This window comes from Mustela nivalis, assembly GCF_964662115.1.
Source record: "Mustela nivalis genome assembly, chromosome: 7".
In the NCBI taxonomy this organism is placed as follows: domain Eukaryota; kingdom Metazoa; phylum Chordata; class Mammalia; order Carnivora; family Mustelidae; genus Mustela; species Mustela nivalis.
The window spans coordinates 57,501,472-57,520,149 of NC_139026.1; the positions used below are offsets into that span (position 1 = coordinate 57,501,472).

General features: G+C 39.1%; 1 protein-coding gene across 3 annotated transcripts in view; it reads left to right on the forward strand.

Moving 5' to 3' along the window:
- The window catches only part of PTPRO (protein tyrosine phosphatase receptor type O), a 247,364-nt gene that overhangs the window by 154,976 nt on the left and 73,710 nt on the right, over positions 1-18,678 (forward strand). For all 3 annotated transcript variants that reach the window (XM_082742368.1, XM_082742369.1, XM_082742370.1), the window contains 3 exons: positions 13,279-13,399; positions 13,740-13,933; positions 14,228-14,339. In XM_082742368.1, the coding sequence (XP_082598494.1) occupies positions 13,279-13,399; positions 13,740-13,933; positions 14,228-14,339 (427 nt within the window). The remainder of the gene's footprint in view (positions 1-13,278; positions 13,400-13,739; positions 13,934-14,227; positions 14,340-18,678) is intronic.

Here is an 18,678-nt window from a genome sequence, read left to right on the forward strand (position 1 = left end):
AGCAAGAAACGAGTATGCATGGTTCTTCAGTTATAGTCTTCCTCCCCCATCCCTCTGAGCACTAGCATCACTCTTTTATTTTCACTCTTCTTTCAAGACACTTAAAAATGTGCCAGGTACTTGGATAGGATAGATGCTGGGATTCTAGAAAACTGCTATGTATCTGCCTCTGGCTGAGTTTATAATCTAGTGAGAACAATGCATAAGTGAGCATACAGTTACTGCAGAGTATGAAATAAGGCCTAGGCTACAAGTAACTGATCAAGAAACCTGTGAATTCACAGAAAGAAAGAACTGGGCATGAGGTGATATGGACTGGGGTAAGAGGATTTAGAAACTGGCCAGAAAATTGTTACCCAGGGGAGGAGACAACCAAGCAGAAGGCTCAGGGAGTTTATTTGTTTAAGTTAATTAATTTACTTATTTTTCTCAACATAGCACATAATTTCCCAATGTCCATCACCCAGCAACCCCATCCCTCCCACCCCCTCCCTTCCAGCAACCCTCAGTTTGTTTCCTGAGATTAAGAGTCAGTTTGTCTCCATCTCTGGTTTCAACTTATTTCCTTTTTCTCTACCTTCCCCCATGATCCTCAGTCTTGTTTCTCAGATTCCTCATATCAATGATATCATATGATAATTGTCTTTCTCTGATTGACTTATTTCACTCAGCATAATACCCTCTAGTTCCATTCATGTCAATGCAAATGGCAAGATTTCATTTTTGATGGCTGCATAGTATTCCATTCTATATATACACCACTCTTTTTTATCCATTCATCTGTTGATGGACATATAGGCTCTTTCCATAGTTTGGCTATTATGGACATTGCTGCTATAAACATTCAGGTGCACGGGCCCCTTTGGATCACTACATTTGTATCTTTAGCGTAAATACACAATAGTGCAATTGCTGGGTCATAGGGTAGCTCTCTTTTCAACTCTTTGAGGAACCTCCATACTGTTTTCCAGAGTGGCTGTACCAGTTTGCATTCCCACCAACAGAGAGGATTTCTCCACATCCTCTCCAACACCTGTTGTTTCCTGACTGGTTAATATTTTAGCCATTCTGAGTGATGTGAGGTGGTATTTCACTGTGGTTTTGATTTATATTTCCCTGATGCCAAGTGATGTTGAGCAATTTTTCATGTGTCTGTTGGCCATTTGGATGTCCTCTTTGCAGAAATGTTGGCTCGTGTCTTCTGCCCATTTCTTGATTGGATTATTTGTTCTTTGGGTATTAAGTTTGATAAGTTCTTTTTTTTTTTTTTTTAGATTTTATCCATTTATTTGACAGACAAAGTTCACAAATAGGCAGAGAGGCAGGCAGCGGGGGAGGGGAAGCAGGCTTCTCACTGAGCAGAGATCCCAATGTGGGGCTCAATCCCAGAACCCTGGGATAATGACCTGAGCCGAAAGCAGAGGCCTAACCTACTGAGCCACCCAGGTGCTCCTGATAAGTTCTTTATAGATTTGGATACTAGGCCTTTATCTGATGTGTCATTTGCAAATATCTTCTCCCATTCTGTTAGTTGTCTTTTGGTTTTATTGACAGTTTCCTTTGTTGTGCAAAAGCTTTTTTTTTTTTTAATCTTGATGAAGTTCCAATAATTCATTTTTATCCTTGCTTCCCTTGTCTTTGGTGATTTTTCTAGGAAGAATTTGCTGCAGCTAATGTCAAAAAGGTTGCTGCCTGTTCTTCTCAAAGATTTTGATGGATTCCTGTCTCACATTGAGGTCTTTCATCCATTTTGAGTCTATTTTTGTGTGTAGTTTAAGGAAATGATCCAGTTTCATTCTTCTGCATGTGGCTATCCAATTTTCTTAATGCCATTTATTGAAGAGACTGTCTTTTTTCCATTGAACATTCTTTCCTGCTTTATCGAAGATTAGTTGGCCATAGAGTTGAGGGTCCATTTCGGGGCTTTCTCTTCAGTTCCATTGACCTGTGTGCCTGTTTTTGTCTCAGTACCATACTGTCTTGATGATTACAGCTTTGTAATAGAGCTTGAAGTCTAGAATTGTAATGCCACCAACTTTGGTTTTCTTTTTCCACATTCCTCCAAATATTCGGGGTCTTTTTTGGTTCCATATAAATTTTTGGATTATTTGTTCCAGTTCTTCGAAAAAAGTTGATGGTATTTTGATAGTGACAGCATTAAATGTGTAGATTGCTCTGAGTAGCATAGACATTTTCACAATATTTTTCTTTCAGTCCATGAGCATGGAACATTTTTCCATTTCTTTGTGTCTTCCTCAATTTCTTTCATGAACTCTATAGTTTTTTGAGTACAGGTTCTTTGTATCTTTGGGTAGGTTTATTCCTAGGTATCATATGGATTTGGGTACAATTGTAAATGGAATCAACTCCTTAATTTATGTTTCTTCTGTCTTGTTGTTGGTGTATAGAAATGCAACTGATTTCTGTATATTGATTTTATATCTGACAATTTACTGAATTCTTATATGAGTTCTAGCATTTTTAGAGCAGAGTCTTTTGGGTTTTCCACATAAAATATCATATCATCTGCAAAGAGTGAGAGTTTGACTTCTTCTTTGCCAATTCAAATGCCTTTTATTTCTTTTTGTTTTCTGATTACTGAGGCTAGGACTTCTAGTACTATGTTGAATAGCAGTGGTGATAGTGGGCATCCCTGATGTGTTCCTGACCCTAGGAGAAAAGCTCTCAGTTTTTCCCTATTGACAATGACATTTTCTATGGGCTTTTTATATATGGCTTTTATGATATTGAGGTATGTACCCTCTATCCCTACACTTTGAAGAGTTTTGATCAAGAAAGAATACTGTACTTTGTCAAATGCTTTCCCAGAATCTATTCAGAGTATCATATGTTTCTGGTTCTTTCTTTTTTTAATGTATTATATCACATTGATTGATTTGCAGTTGTTGAACCAACCTTGCAGTCCAGAAATAAATCCCACTTGTTTGTGGTGAATAATCCTTTTAATGTACTGTTGGATCCTATTGGCTAGTATTTTGGTGAGAATTTTTACATCCATGTTCATCAGGGATTTTGGTCCGTAATTCTCCTTTTTGATGGGGGTCTTTGTCTGGTTTTGGAATCAAGGTCATGCTGGCCTCATAAAATGAGTTTGGAAGTTTTCCTTCCATTTCTATTTTTTGGAACAGTTTCAGGAGAGTAGGTATTAATTCTTCTTTAAATGTTTGGTAGAATTCCCCTGGGAAGTTGTCTGGCCATGGGCTCTTGTTAAAATTGGGAGATTTTTGATGACTGCTTCAATCTCCATACTGGTGATGGGTCTGTTCAGGTTTTCTTTTCTTTCTGATTAAGTTTTGATAGTTTATTTGTCTCTAGGAATGCATCCATTTCTTCAGATTGTCATATTTGCTGACATATAGTTGCTCATAATATGTTTCTATAATTGTTTGTATTTCTTTGGAGTTGGTTGAGATCTCTCTTCTTTCATTCATGATTTTATTAACTTAGGTCTTTCTCTTTTCTTTTTGATAAGTCTGGTCAGGGGTTTATCAACCTTATTAATTCTTTCAAAGAATAAGCTCCTAGTTTCATTGATCTGTTCTTCTGTTCTTTTGGTTTCTATTTCATTAATTTCTGCTCTCATCTTTATTATTTCTCTTCTCCTGCTGGGTTGAGGCTTTCTTTGCTGTTCTTTCACTAGCTCCTGTAGGTGTAGGGTTAAGTTATTACTTGAAAACTTTCTTGTTTCTTGAGAAAGGCTTGCATTGCTATATAATTTCTTCTCAGGACCACCTTTGCTGCATCCCCAAGATTTTGAACAGTTGTGCTTTCATTTTTATTTGTTTCCATGAATTTTTTAAATTTTTCTTTAATTCCCTGGTTGACCCATTCATTCTTTAGTTGGATGCTCTTTAACCTCTTTGTATTTGAATTCTTTCCAACTTTCTTGTGGTTGAGGTCTAGTTTCAAAGCTTTGTGGTCTGAAAATATGCAGGAAATGATCCCAATCTTTTGGTACCAGCTGAGACTTAATTTGTGATCCAGGATGTGATCTATTCTGGAGAATGTTCCATGTGCACTAGAAAAGAATGTGTATTCTGTTGCTTTGGGATGGAATATTCTGAATATATCTGTGATGCCCATCTGTTCCAGTGTGTTAATCCGGTGAATTAAAACCTTAATTTCCTTGTTGATCTTTTGCTTAGATGCTCTGTCATTTCAGTGAGGGGGTGTTAAAGTCCCCTACTATTATTGTATTATTGTCAATGTGTTTCTTTGATTTTGTTATTAATTGGTTTATATAGTTGGCTGCTCCCATATTAGGAGCATAGATAGTTACAATTGTTAGCTCTTCTTGTTGGACAGACCCTTTAAGTATGATATAGTGTCCTTTCTCATCTCTTAATATAGTTTTGGCTTAAAATCTATTGTCCCTGATATAAGGATTGCCACCCCTGCTTTCTTTTGATGTCCATTAGCATGATAAATTGTTTTCCACCCCCTCACTTTAATGAAGAGATAGAATATAACTATGACAATGAAAATTTTAAAAGATTTTTTGAGAAGGTATTGATAAGATATGAGTTTAAAAAGGTTAAAATAGGAAAGAGGAAATTTTTTTAATAGAATAAGAAGAAAATAAAATTTTAAAAATGTAACTTTGAAAGACTAAAGAATCACTGGGAAAAAGCCATGAATTCTATGTGCAGCATTCTCTTAACTCTGGAGTTCCACAGATCTCATTGATTGGTGAACTTGGTCTTGACTGGATATTCTTGAGATTTTCTTCAGGAGGGGCCTGTTGCAGTGATTCTCAAATGTCTTTGCCCATAGCGGGAACTGCAACACCCTTGCTAGAGACCAGGCTAAGCAATCTGTCCAGGTTCACTCTCTGTAGCTTTTCTTCCCTGAACCCTTTCCGTACAGCTTTGGAAGACAGGAATGAAAATTGTGGCCTCCCATCTCTGGCCCAAGAGGAGCCAAGAGCTTGGGGCCCCACTCCTCAGTGCACCTTCGGAGAAAAGCCATCAATCACTCTCATCTCTGGCTGCGCTCTGAGCTCACCCAACCTGTGATGGAGCATTTCTGTGTCTGGCACACAGCCCCGTTTAGAGTCTCTAAATCCAGCAGATTCCTGCCTCACACCCCACGTGGGAGTCTCCCCAGATCTTCCACTTGCGGGGTCTCTGCTAGAAGAGCAGTGACCTGACAGTGCCTCAGATCATGGTTTAAGGTAATCACAAGTTGAGAGCCCTCCCTGCCTTCCATCCTCCAGCTCCATCTCTGCCGCGGCTTCCACACTGATAGTTGGGAGCTCTGTGGCACTCATGCAGCCCCAGTTTTCCATGACCCCGAGGTTCCTGAGAACACACTGTCCCTGTGAGGTCTCCCCCCCCCCCCCTTAACCTCTGGAACGACATCTCTCAGTGGAGCAGACTTCTGAAAGTTCCAACTTTGTGCTCTGATTCTCTACTGCTTTCCAGGAGCCGACTCCTATCCCCTATGATCTCTCTTCCCGTTATATCCCCTCGGATTCACTTCTCCACAAGTCCTACCTTCCAGAAAGTGGTCGCTTTTCTGTTCCTAGAATTGATGTTCTTCTTCTCTTCAATCTCCTATTGAGTTTATGGGTGTTCAGAGTATTTTGATAACTATCTAGCTAAATTCCTGGGACAGATGAAATTTAGTTCTCCTACTCTACCGCCAGCTTGCTCCTCCCCCTGGTTCTAAGGAGTTTTTGTTTGTTTGTTTGTTTGTTTTACTTTTTCTATTCTTTTTCTTGTTACTCGAACTATAAAAGTAATTCAGGCTCACTGAAAAAAATACTCAAAAATTAAAAGAACTGGGGTGCCTGGGTGGCTCAGTGGGTTAAGCCTCTGCTTTCTACTCAGGTCATGATCTCAGGGTCCTGGAATCGAGACCCAAATTGGGCTCTCTGCTCGGTGGGGAGCCTGCTTCCCCTTCTCTCTCTGTCTACTTGTGATCTCTCTCTCTCTGTCAAATAAATAAATAAAATCTTTAAAAAAAATTTAAAAGAACTAAGGTAAAAAATTCCTTTTTCACTAATTACAACTGAGAAGAGCTATGAAGGATAAATAGGAGTTAGCTGAATGCAAGGAGGCAGAAGGAGCATGCAGAAATGGGATGGAAATCAGTAGTTCTGGGAATAGCTACCAGAATGAGCTCATGCACACACCCATCAGTCCTGAATGAAAGCTTACCACATGGGCCCCAGGAAAGACCTTGCTTTCTATCACCCTGAGTATCCACATGGAGACTGGAGCCCAGAACTATTTTCCTAACACCTGGTTTTATTTTTTCATAAGATCAAATTTACTGATTCTTGGTGTCTTGCAAACACAATATTTACTTCTCTAAAAGCAAAAAAAAATATCAACTCATGTGTCATACACTGGAAATATAATACTCAAAACAACGTTTGCTATGTGCAAGTTTTGTGGAATGTTTTCATTTATCCCATGAAAACAAGGCATTTAGTGAAGTTCAAGGAGTGAGAAACTTTAAGTTGATAAGATGAATTCAGGAATCATGGCCTTTGGAGGACTAGAAAAGCTTAAGAGTATTGAGATAAACCCTTACTTACTGATAAGGCTACCCCTTGACTTGAATCAAAGTAAGGAGTAAATATGCTAAACCGATTAAGTTGTAATCACGACCGACCATGCAGCTTAGTAGCTTCCCTTCTTGAGCATAGGAAAGACAGCTCACTCATTACATTGGTAGAAAAATTTGCTTCTCTTACAGAACATGACACAGAACTTGACTGCCCCCAGGTACATTTCTTCACCCTTTGTCTAAAGTACGAATTATGTATCTTTTGCATAGAAGCCAAAGGCTACAGGATAGATAGAAGTGGTAAATTATAAATGAGCTGGAGAAGGCTGGTTTCAGTGCACTTGGACAATGCCTTCTTGAGATGCAAACGTGAAATTCTTAAGAATTGTAGGCACAGGGACGCCTGGGTGGCTCAGTTGGTTAAGCAGCTGCCTTCGGCTCAGGTCATGATCCCGGCATCCTGGGATCGAGTCCCACATCGAGCCCCTTGCTTGGCGGGGAGCCTGCTTCTCCCTCTGCCTCTGCCTGCCATTCTGTCTGCCTGTGCTCTCTGACAAATAAATAAATAAAATCTTTAAAAAAAAAAAAAAAGAATTGTAGGCACAGAGACCAATATTTAATGTGGAGGGCAAGATCTAGACCATTGTGTGAGGTGTTATCTCAATTACAAGAACATTTTGAAGATTTGTTATTACACCAACATTATCCATAGCCCCACTACACACACACACACATTTAGATAAGGAAACATCAGTTGAAAAGGTCTGGAAAACAGAGGTGCCTGGGTGCCTGGGTAAGCATCTGACTCTTGGTCTCTGCTCAGGTCATGATCTCAGGGTTGTGAGATGGGGCCCTCTCATCCGGTCATCAGGTTCTTCGCTCAGCATGAAGTCAGCTTAGGATTCTCTTTATCCATCTCCTTTCGGTCCTCTCCCCCCAAATAAACAAATACATCTTTAAAAAAAAAATCTCAAAAACTGGCCTACAGTCATGTGGCCATTAATCAAAAGAATCCAGAAGATTATTATCACCAGTATCGGTCTGATTTGGGTTTATTTCCCAAAGCAACCATTATCCAAAAAGAAAAAATAATATTATTTATTTAATTCTATATTCAGTGGTACTGTGATTGCATTAAAATTCAAGATGCATCAGCTTGCATTCCCACCAAGAGTGTAGGAGGGTTCCACTTTCTCCACATCCTCGCCAACATCTGTCGTTTCTTGACTTGTTAATTTTAGCCATTCTGACTGGTGTGAGGTGGTATCTCATTGTGGTTTTGATTTGATTATTTCCCTGATGCCAAGTGATGTTGAGCACTTATTCATGTGTCTGGTGGCCATTTGAATGACTTCTTTTCAGAAATGTCTGTTCATGTCTTCTGCCCATTTCTTGATTGGATTATTTGTTCTTTGGGTGTTGAGTTGAAAAATAGAGCTACCCTAAGACCCAGCAATCACACTACTGGGTACTATTTGCAGCCATCTAAAGAAATAAATCTTGCCATTTGCAACGACATGGATGGAACTAGAGGGCATTATGCTGAGTGAAATAAGTCAATCAGAGAAAGACATTTATCATATGATCTCTCTGATATGAGGAATTCGAGAGGCAGGGCGGGGGATTGTGGGGAGTAGGGAAGGGAGAAATGAAAGAAGATGGGATTGGGAGGGAGACAGACCTTCAGATACTCTTATTAATCTCACAAAACAAGCTGAAGGTTGCTGTGGGTGGGGGGGTAGGGATAGGATGGCTGGATTATGGACATTGGGGAGGGTCTGTGCTATGGTGAGTGCTGTGAAATGTGTAAGCCTGAAGATTCACAGACCTGTACCCCCTGGGGCAAATAATACATTATATGTTAATAAAAATAATTTTAAAAAAATTCAAGATGAAACTCAAAACTAAGAGTGGTTCTAAAACCAAACACATATAGTAGTGCCCCCTCCCCCCATTCGTGATTTCACTTCCCATGGATTCAGTTTCCCATGGTTACCATGGCCAGAAACCGATGATCCTCCTCCAACATTTAGTCAGAAGGTTGACAGTAGCCTAACAACAGGTCACAATACCTACACCATTCACCTCACTTCCTCTCATCACGAAGGCATTTTATCATCTCACAGCATCATATGAAGTAGTGAGTGTTGTACAATAAGATCTTTGGAGAGAGGCCTCATTCACATAACTTTTATTACAATATATAGTCAGAATTGTTTTTATTACTGGTTATTGTTAATCTCTTAGTCCGCTAATTTGTAAGTTAAACTTGACATTAGGTATGTTTGTACAGGAAAAAAACACAGTCCACATAGGGCTCAGTACTACCCAGGGTTTCAGGCATCACTGAGGTGGGGGTCGTAGAATAAATCTCTTGCAGAAAAGGGGGGACTACTGTATTAACAGTTAATGTAAGGTTTTACTATTTTATATTTTCATGCTCCCTACTTTGCTTCTATGACTGACTATACCAAAGGACCTAGATCATCTGTGAGACCCAATGTTAGTACCATTAGTTTTCCTGACCCCAGTCCTGATGTCTGGGTGCTGGGCTAGTCCTGTGTCAAGTCCTAGAAATAAAACAAATTTGACTTGAGCTTTGAGTTCATGATGCTTAGGGTCTGGCCTTCCCTGTAGGTACATTGTACCCATGAATTTGAGTTTGTCCTCATCATGTATATGTTCTCCACGGCTGGTTCTTGTTTTGTGTACGGTTTGCTTGCAGATGTTTGTAGAAAGGGTATTTTGTGATGTATGCCTCCTAAGAACCATATCAGTGCTATTCATTAATAAATATATGTTGAACATCAAGTCTGGGCTCCATCAGTGTTAAACATAAAGGACCTGGTCAATTCTTCAAAGCAAATGTGCTTTCAATACTGTCTCCCAAGACATGCACACAATCATAAATTTCAGGATTAAAAAAGCCATCTAATATGTGTATGTATATTTATTTTTATATGTGATCTGCTTTGCCCCCTGTGTATTTTCTGACAACGTACATAACCTGCAATTTAATAGTCTGTCAGGTATTTCTTATGCTAAGACATCTTTCCTCCTATTTCTTTAACTGGGGAGAAACAGGACTGGTGCCTCATCGCAAGAGCATTGGGCAAAACTGAATTCTCTGGAATGGAGAGGAAGCCCATTGGAAATGGGAGAGAGGAAATAGTGGAATGCAAAGATGGGATGAAAATTGGGGGAGGAGATGTGAAATGATCCTCTGGGGAATAAAATACGTATTACTTAATAAGTAGTATTTAGGGGGATTTCTCCTGCCTGCCTTTAATCTACTTATCCCAAGGTGATCTGGGATATATATAAGGGCATGGAGGGGTAGACATAGATACAGGCTGGTGGCTCAGCAAATATTCAAAAACGAGGTGGCAGGAAGGAGTTGGTGTTCATTATTTATTACCAAGGTCATTTTTTAAAAATAGTCTGATGTATATACATGTAGTTTCTTCTTGATTTAAAAAAAAAAAAAAAGTAGAGGCGCCTGCGTGTCTTAGTCAGTTAAGCGTCTGATTTCGGCTCGGGTCTTAATCTTGGGGTCCTGTGATGGAACCCCATATGGAGCCCTGTGGCGAGCCCCACCTTTAGCCCTGCCTTGAGCTCCAGGTAGGAGGTGATGGCTCCGTTCTCAGTGGGGTGTCTGCTTTCCCTCTCTCTCTGTCCCCACCCCACCCATGTTCTCTCTCTCTCTCAAATAAATTAATAAAACCTTTTAAAAAAACAAGTATAATGTCCCTAGGGTGAATTTGTTATAATTGCATATTTTTTGTATGGAGGGATAATTGATGTAGAACATATTTTCAGGGGTACAACATAATGATTCAGTCATTCTGTACATTGTGAAATGATCATCACAATAAGCCTACTTGCCATCCTTCACCACACAAAGTTATGATTTTTTTCTTGTGATGAAACTTTTAAAGATTTATTCTCCTAGCAGTTTCCAAATATACAACACAATATTGCTGACTATAGTCACCGAGCTGTACATTACATCCCCGTGACCTGTTTATTTCATAACCGGAAGTTTGTACCTTCACCATATCATCCATCACCCAAAACCCTTGTCCTCTGGCAACCACCATTCTGTTCCCCATACTTATGAGTTTGTTTCATTTTGTTTGTTCATTTGTTTTGCGTTTTATTTTCCACAGAGTGAAATCATACAGTATCTATCTTTCTCCAACTTATTTCACCAGCATGGTACTCTCGGGGTATTAAATACGATGGCATATTTAAGTGGTTCTGATTTCACATAATCATTTGCATAATCAGAATCAACTACTCGCTTAAAATATTATCCAACTGAAGAAACTAACACCACCCTAAAGCAGCCTACACTTTTTCTGTCCTGTTACTCTAAATATCCGAAATGAGCTAAGTTAGCATTGGCAGATATGCTTAGCTGTCTGATGTGTTGTTAAGTTTTAAAGAAAAATTCGGAGCGATGTTAATAATGTAACATGTATATGATTCAATATCATATTATTTATGAATATCTGTGTGGAGGAGGATCTGGAAGGTGGCCCACTAAAATTTTGGACATGAGGGGAGGAGGACAGAAAAATTGCCAGTTTACTTCATTTGCTCTTCTACTGTATGAGTCATCTCCACAATGAGCTTTATTAGTTTATGACGTAGGAACTGATTTTATTTTTTTTATTTATTTATTTGACAGACAGAGATCACAAATAGGCAGAGAGGCAGGCAGAGAGAGAGAGGAAGAGAAGCAGGCTTCCCGCTGAGCAGAGAGCCCAATGCGGGGCTCGATCCCAGGATCCTGGGATCATGACCTGAGCCGAAAGCAGAGGCTTTAACCCACTGAGCCACCCAGGCGCCCCATGTAGGAACTGATTTTATTTTATTTTATTTTATTTTATTTTTTAAAAGAATTTATTAATTTATTTGACAGAGAGAAAGATCACAAGTAGGCGGAGAGTCAGGCAGAGAGAGAGGAGGAAGCAGGCTCCCGCTGAGCAAAGAGCCCGATGCGGGGCTCGATCCCAGGACACTGAGATCATGACCTGAGCTGAAGGCAGCGGCTTAATCCACTGAGCCACCCAGGCGCCCCAGGAACTGATTTTAAAGAAATAAGACTGCATTACTTAGTTTTGCACAATATACATGTCTTGTTCGTAGCTTGTCTCTTCAGGAAATGCTCTGTCTGATGAGGAGAACTGGCCAACTTTGCCTAGACGGCTCCAGCAGAATTCACCTTCGAAAACATGGGCAAAAAGTTTCCATATGAGTGTAAATAGGAAAGATAGGAAGGAAATGCTGATGTATTCATTCAACTTAATCTTATTTTGCTTAAGTTATTGGTGAAGAAATTATGGTATGCCTATTCCACCCCCCCAACACATACACTTAACATTTAGAGCAAGTTCTACCAATTCAAATTGTATAATTTCTATTGTGTAGAATCAGTTTCTGGTATTGGAAAGACTTAAAATTCATATTATATCACCAATTCTGTTTCTTCTTAAAATCATAATGAATCATAAAATCAAATTAATAATAATTTTTTAAAACGCCTTATAGCGTAGGTAAGCTGTGAACAGAACTATTCTCCATTGATTTATGCTTCTTTCCATAGCAATTGCATGTTATGCACCGTAGAAGACAAAAAGTTGCTGAGTAATGAGTTAACTTTATTGATACTCTAGTTTAAGCATCCTCACCACTCTGTGAGGTATAGAATAGTATTATCTATAGTTTACCAATCAAGAAGCCAAGGTAAGCATTAAAAATAAATTTAGATAAATTCCCATTCTTACAAGGAAGTAGACTCAGGGTTTGACTTCAGGCAGTCTGAATAGAAAGCCTGTGTTCCTTCTACTAAGCAAGACTGTCTTCAACATTAGAGGCTCTAAAGGTCAAAGTCACACATTCCTTGACATGGAAGCTAAAGCCTCAATCTTCAGGAACACCAACATTTAACCTTAGCAAGAACATTTCATTCACCTACCTGTTCTGTTCTCTACATTAAATTTGTTGTCAAACCAAGAGTTTTCTTTCTTTCTTTTTTTTAAGAACAGCAAGGAGAGCTCATCTAAATGAGAACTATTTCCTACCGTATTCTTTCATGGAGTCACAATAGCCTGGAGAAGTATTGACTGCCATCCCTCCACGCTTAGTCCCACGACTTGCCTGTAGCAGCCTGCAGAGGTCACAGCACTAGGCTTCCTGTCCCAGCGCTGAATCTATGTGACCTTGGCCATATCCTGGCTTTACTTTCTTGATCTATTAAATGAGAGATTTGGAGCAGATAATCTCTGAGGTCATTTCCATCTCTATAATTAGATATTATATGCTTCAAAGTGACGAGAGACTGAAGACATTGCTGCACTGATCTTTGTATGTTTTTAGCTGACATTACAGTTTAGGATGTCAGACTCCCCTTATGGTATTGCTGATTTGATTATGGTTAGAGGCTGATGTGTCTCCAGTGTACGTAGTTAAAATTGACATTGATGGGTATAAAGCAGTTCATAGGGCTTATTAAATCCAGCCATAGAATTTGAATGTTCTGGGTTCCCTTCAGTGTGCACATAAACTATAAATCATCCTAATTCTAAAATCTGACCTTCCCCAGAACGAGCAAAGGCTTCTGGATTTCAAAGGCATCTCTGGCTCTACAAGGAGTCCCTGAATGTGATATCAGCTTTTGTGTCACATTATGAAAGCCCAGCTCTAAATAAATCATATCGGGTGTTTGGTTTAAAGGTGAACTCAAGCAAATCTATTATTGAAAATCTGGTTCCTGGTGCCCAGTACCAGGTCGTGATGTACCTAAGAAAAGGCCCTTTGATTGGACCACCTTCAGATCCTGTCACCTTTGCTATCGGTAAGCTGCCAGCCTCGAGAATAACTTCATCAGTGTACTTTTTGGGCGGTGGGGGTCCAATGCCCAGGTCCAAGTCATTACCGTCATATATGGGGGACCATACTTATTCACCCAATATTTTACATCCAAAGGAATAAATGACTACAATTGTATACCAGGAGGATATGGTTAGCATATACGACTCAGAAAAAAAAAACATCAGAGGCGAATATGGTTTATTCAATGATCGTATCAAAAGAGTGAAAACCCTAGTTATTAAGAAGAATTTGAAGCCATTGCTAAGATACTAAACATTCCTTCTTGGCTCTTTTTTTTTTCATCCCTCCCCACTTCTTCCTAGTTCCAACAGGGATAAAAGATTTGATGCTCTACCCCTTGGGTCCTACGGCCGTGGTTCTGAGCTGGAGCAGACCTTACTTAGGTGTGTTCAGAAAATATGTCGTTGAAATGTTTTATTTCAACCCCACAACAATGACATCAGAGTGGACAACGTACTATGAAATTGCAGCGACTGTCTCCTTGACTGCATCTGTGGTAAGTAGCTGTCACACTTCCCTGTAAACAGACGTGCCTTTCCATGCCAGATGTATCAGAAAAAGTTACCTGTAAATACACACAGGGGGCTTACTACTTTCAAGAGTTTTCTAGTTGTTTTTGCTTTCTGGACTATTTTTGTTTTGGGGAGAGATTGAGAGAGAGAGAATGAAAGAGAAGAGGGGGATAGAAGTAAGACTGCTTACTGATTATTTTCATGACCTAATAAAAGGAACTCAATTCCAAAAATATGATTTTCTTCCCCTTAGTCTTTTGTCTCCTTGCTCTTTTTAGAGGATAGCCAATCTGTTGCCAGCATGGTACTACAACTTCCGAGTTACCATGGTAACATGGGGAGACCCGGAATTGAGCTGTTGTGACAGCTCCACCATCAGCTTCATAACAGGTGAGTGGTGTGTGGGAACTGCTTCTGGGGGGGAGAGAAGACTGTTTTGAGGAGTTTCTGAAGAGATGCACCTCCAGAAAGTTCGAGTTCACTGGGCACTGACTGATCATCAGTTTCACCAACGGCAGTACGCTCAATTCTAAAAATCCATTATTTGTTCAAATGATAGTTTTTAAAAATTTAAATATGTTTTTATCCTGACTTACTGTCCTTTATTTATGTGCCCCATTTGGAATTGAGGAGAATCGAATTGTAGCAGACAGAGCTTTCAGCTTCCCACTGAAATGAACTGATTGTACCCGTTTGATGATTATATTTGCTAGAGTGCCTCCATCTCCTTATTACGTAAGCCATTTTTAAGGTCACAGGCTGATGACAGTGTTGTCCATTGCAGCAGTGAAAACGGGCTTTGGTGACAGGTGGACCTGGGTTTGAATCCAGATCTGCCACCTACCCTGAGTAACCTGTGTGTGTTAACTTTCCTAAGCCTCAGTTTTTTTAAGTGTAAAATGGATATGATAATGGTATCTACTATTATTTTCCATTTAAATACATTATTTAGGGGACACCTGAGTGGCTCAGTCAGTTAGGGGTCCCACTCTTGATTTGGGGTCAGGTCATGATCTCAGAGTTGCAAGATTAAGCCCTGGGTCGGGCTCCACTCTGGGCATGGAGCATGCTTGGGATTCTCTCTCTCCCTCTCCCTCTGCCTTTCCCCTCACCACCCCCTCCCACTTTCTCTTCCTCTCCAAAAGAAAAAATATAATAATAATGAAATATATGGCAGAAAGTTTTAGACGTAAACAACTGTTAGCTCATTATCATATAACAGAGATAGCAGAGGTGGTCAGAGATGGCAACGGAAAGGGGAAATTTCATCAAAGAAACACTAACCCTTTTTGAATGCTATTTGAACAAAGGTTTTTCAGGAGCTTCTGGTTGGACTACAAGGCTATTATTAGTTTTATGTTAAGAGGAGAAATAAGTAAAGCATGTCTAAGATGAAGAATAATGTTAGTAAAATACTTTCTTCTCTGGACATTTAGTTTTACTCTACCTAACTTTATCAAAATGAAAGAAAATGGAAAGAAATTAATCATGTGGAGGTGCTTGACTGGCTCAGTTGGTAGAGCATGTGACTTTTGATCTTGGAGTTGTGAGTTCAAGCCCCATATTGGGTGTAGACATTACTTAAAAATAAAATCTTAAAAAAAGAAATTAATCATGTGAACTCTTACACTATCAATGTATACAGTACATCTCCTTCCTTTACTAGCAATAGTAATACAATAGAATAGTAATACGTAAGCCATTTTATAATACAAGAGCTCCTTGTATTCTAGATGTTAATAGTAAACTAGAGTAGAAAAATGAAAAGATACCAAAAAGTTAGAAAATACCAGCAATGTGACAAGTACTGTGTTAGTTTCTTGATTATATTAATAATTGTATACTTGGGGAACCTGGGTGGCTCAGTGGGTTAAAGCCTCTGCCTTCCGCTCAAGTCATGATCCCAGAGTCCTGGGATCGAGCCCCGCATCGGGCTCTCCTGTCAGCGGGAAACCTGCTTCTCTTTCTCTCTCTCTCTCTCTCTGCCTGCCTTTCTGCCTACTTGTGATCTCTGTCTGTCAAATAAATAAATTAAATAAATAAATAAATAAATCTATCTTTAAAAAAATAATTGTGTACTTACTTTTAATGAAATTTTACTGTATAAATAATTCATTAGGCATAACTTTATTGACATTGCCTCTCTGAGAACACTCTTTCCTTCTCAGACAGAGCAGATGTCTGGAAAAAGCCCAGACTTTGCATCTGAACACTTGGTTGAGCAGACCAGGCTTTGCAAAATTCTCTAGCTGTTGAACCCAGAGCAAATTATCTTAGTGATCCTGGACTTCTCTCTTCTCATTGGCAGAATTCAAAATGCTACCTAACAACTGGCTAATAGAGCAAAACCAATTGTATTAGAACTCACTGCAATAAGTCAGGAAACTGCTTTGATAGGTCCTTTGCAGTGTCTTTGAAGGGGCACAACAGAAATGAAAAAGTAACAGGATTTGGAGTTCTGGACTCAAGTAGCTATGTTGTGCCTTTCAAAGGTGGGAACCAGGATCTGGCAAAGGTTATGTGCCTAGCAAATCTAGATAGTTATAAAGTTAATAGGTGAGCTACTTGCCTAGGTGAGCGATTATTTCCAATAAATTGGGTCTCTGGGAATTTCTTATCCTTTCCTGGGACAATCTACTAAGTCATTCTGACCCTGGCAGTTCGCGGTCTCATCTAAGCATATAATGAACACACAGTCTCAATTCTCACATCTCTAAAATGGGCGTAAGAATTTCACAGGTAGTGTAAGAATGAAATTATGTCCTATAAATCACTATTAAAATATATCTGGTGGCTGACTTTTATTTTTATACTTATTTTTAAAAAACGGTTGAAAATTTAGCCTTGTCTCATTTTGGTTTTCTTCCTTCATTTCAAGTTGAAAGCAAACAAAACATGCTTCTCTTACCTCTACTTTAGTTGTGAGCCAAAATGCCAAATTGTATGATATAAAAGGATGTAGGAATAAAATATCTGAGTAAAATGTGATTTATTAGAATCTCAGGTCCCCGTCTTTGTTAGGCAACTTTGTCTGCAAGTCAAAGGCATAGTAATTATGCTAGTGTACCAAATAGTGTCTTAATAAACAAAGAGTGACATCTTGTGGCCTTTCAGCAATATGCTGCATTTTAAAGTAACAATACAGATAAAATCTAAAGACTTGGTTAATACCCGTGAGGGGGAGCTTTCCACATCTGGATTCACAATTTTATATACATCTCTTGTCCATACTAGAATTAAAACATGAGAAAATATCCTTCAAAGAAATACAAGTATACATACATACATATAATGAACTACATAGAAATAAGTTAAGAGAAAAGAAGCCAAAAGTATTATTTTCTTTATTAGACTATTCTGAACTAAGATGCAGATTTGTGTTATTGGCTAGATACATTATTGGTAGTTCAAGATTTTATTGTCAAACCTATAGAAATACTACTCTAATTTCACATGAAACAAAATTATTTTAAGATTTTATTTATTTATTTGGGAAAGAGAGCACAAGTAGGGGGAAGAGCACAGGGAATGGGAGAAGCAGGCTCCCCGCTGAGCAGGAAGCCTGATGCGGGGTTCCATTCCATGTTCCTGGGATCATGACCTGAGCCTGAGACAGACGCTTAACCAACTGAGCCACCCAGGCACCCCTGAAACAGAAATGGTTTTTACTCTATATATTACAAATCTCTTTAAATTTTTTTTTTAAGATTTTATTTATTCATTTGACAGAGAGGGAGAGAAATCACAAGTAGGCAGAGAGGCAGGCGGGGAGGGGGAGGCGGCAGGAAGCAAGCTCCCTGTTGAGCAGAGAGTCCGATACAGGGCTCCATCCCAGGACCCTGAGATCATGACCTGAGCCGAAGACCGATGCTTAACCACTGAGCCACCCAGGTGCACAACAAATCTCTTTAATGAAGAATTGTTCTTGAAAGCATAGTTATGAATGCATATTATGAGTACTATTAGCATCTTGGGGAAGATGAATCTTCATGGTTTATGAAAATTCTCCTCCAACTCTTTCAACTGGTTTTGTGCGGTCTCTCAGAATGGAATACCTGCTTGTCTTCAAACCAACATACACATATATGGACTTTACATTCAACTCTGTACGTGTTTCCTAAAACCCTCAGAATTATCAGTTAGTTTAAAAAATAATTAAAATGTGCTTTCAGAGATCATATATCATAAAGCTTTTAATGAACTCTCCTCCCCACTAGAAATAATTTAAACTTAAATGTGTAAGAAAATTTTAAGAATTAATAAACTCAGCGTTAGAATTTAGCAAAGAGCCCTTTTTCCTTCTCGTACTACTTGCTTTAGCAACATTTATTAAGAGCCTGCTTTTTGCAAAGCACTGGTTAGACACGATCAATGATATTGCCTTATTATTTTATAGAAACAGTAATTATTTCTGTCCCTCTAAGTATTGACCCTACTGTCCTTTATTTCCATACACACTTTGCTGCACCACAATGAAAAAATTTACTTTTATAGGATCCCCAATTTTTTAGTACTCTTGGAAAATAAGTTCAGCCATGTCTTGCACTATTAATTTATTGATGCAGCAAGTATACTCAAAGAAGTAAGTATTTCAGGAATCTTGTAGCTGTGAAATTGGTAAAAAGACTTGATATCCTCAGGTACGGATGGGTCTGGCTGCACTGAGTCTGAGCCGTACAAGGTGGGGTTCCAGAAAACAAGTATTTGCCTTTTACAGCCAACCTGCGCC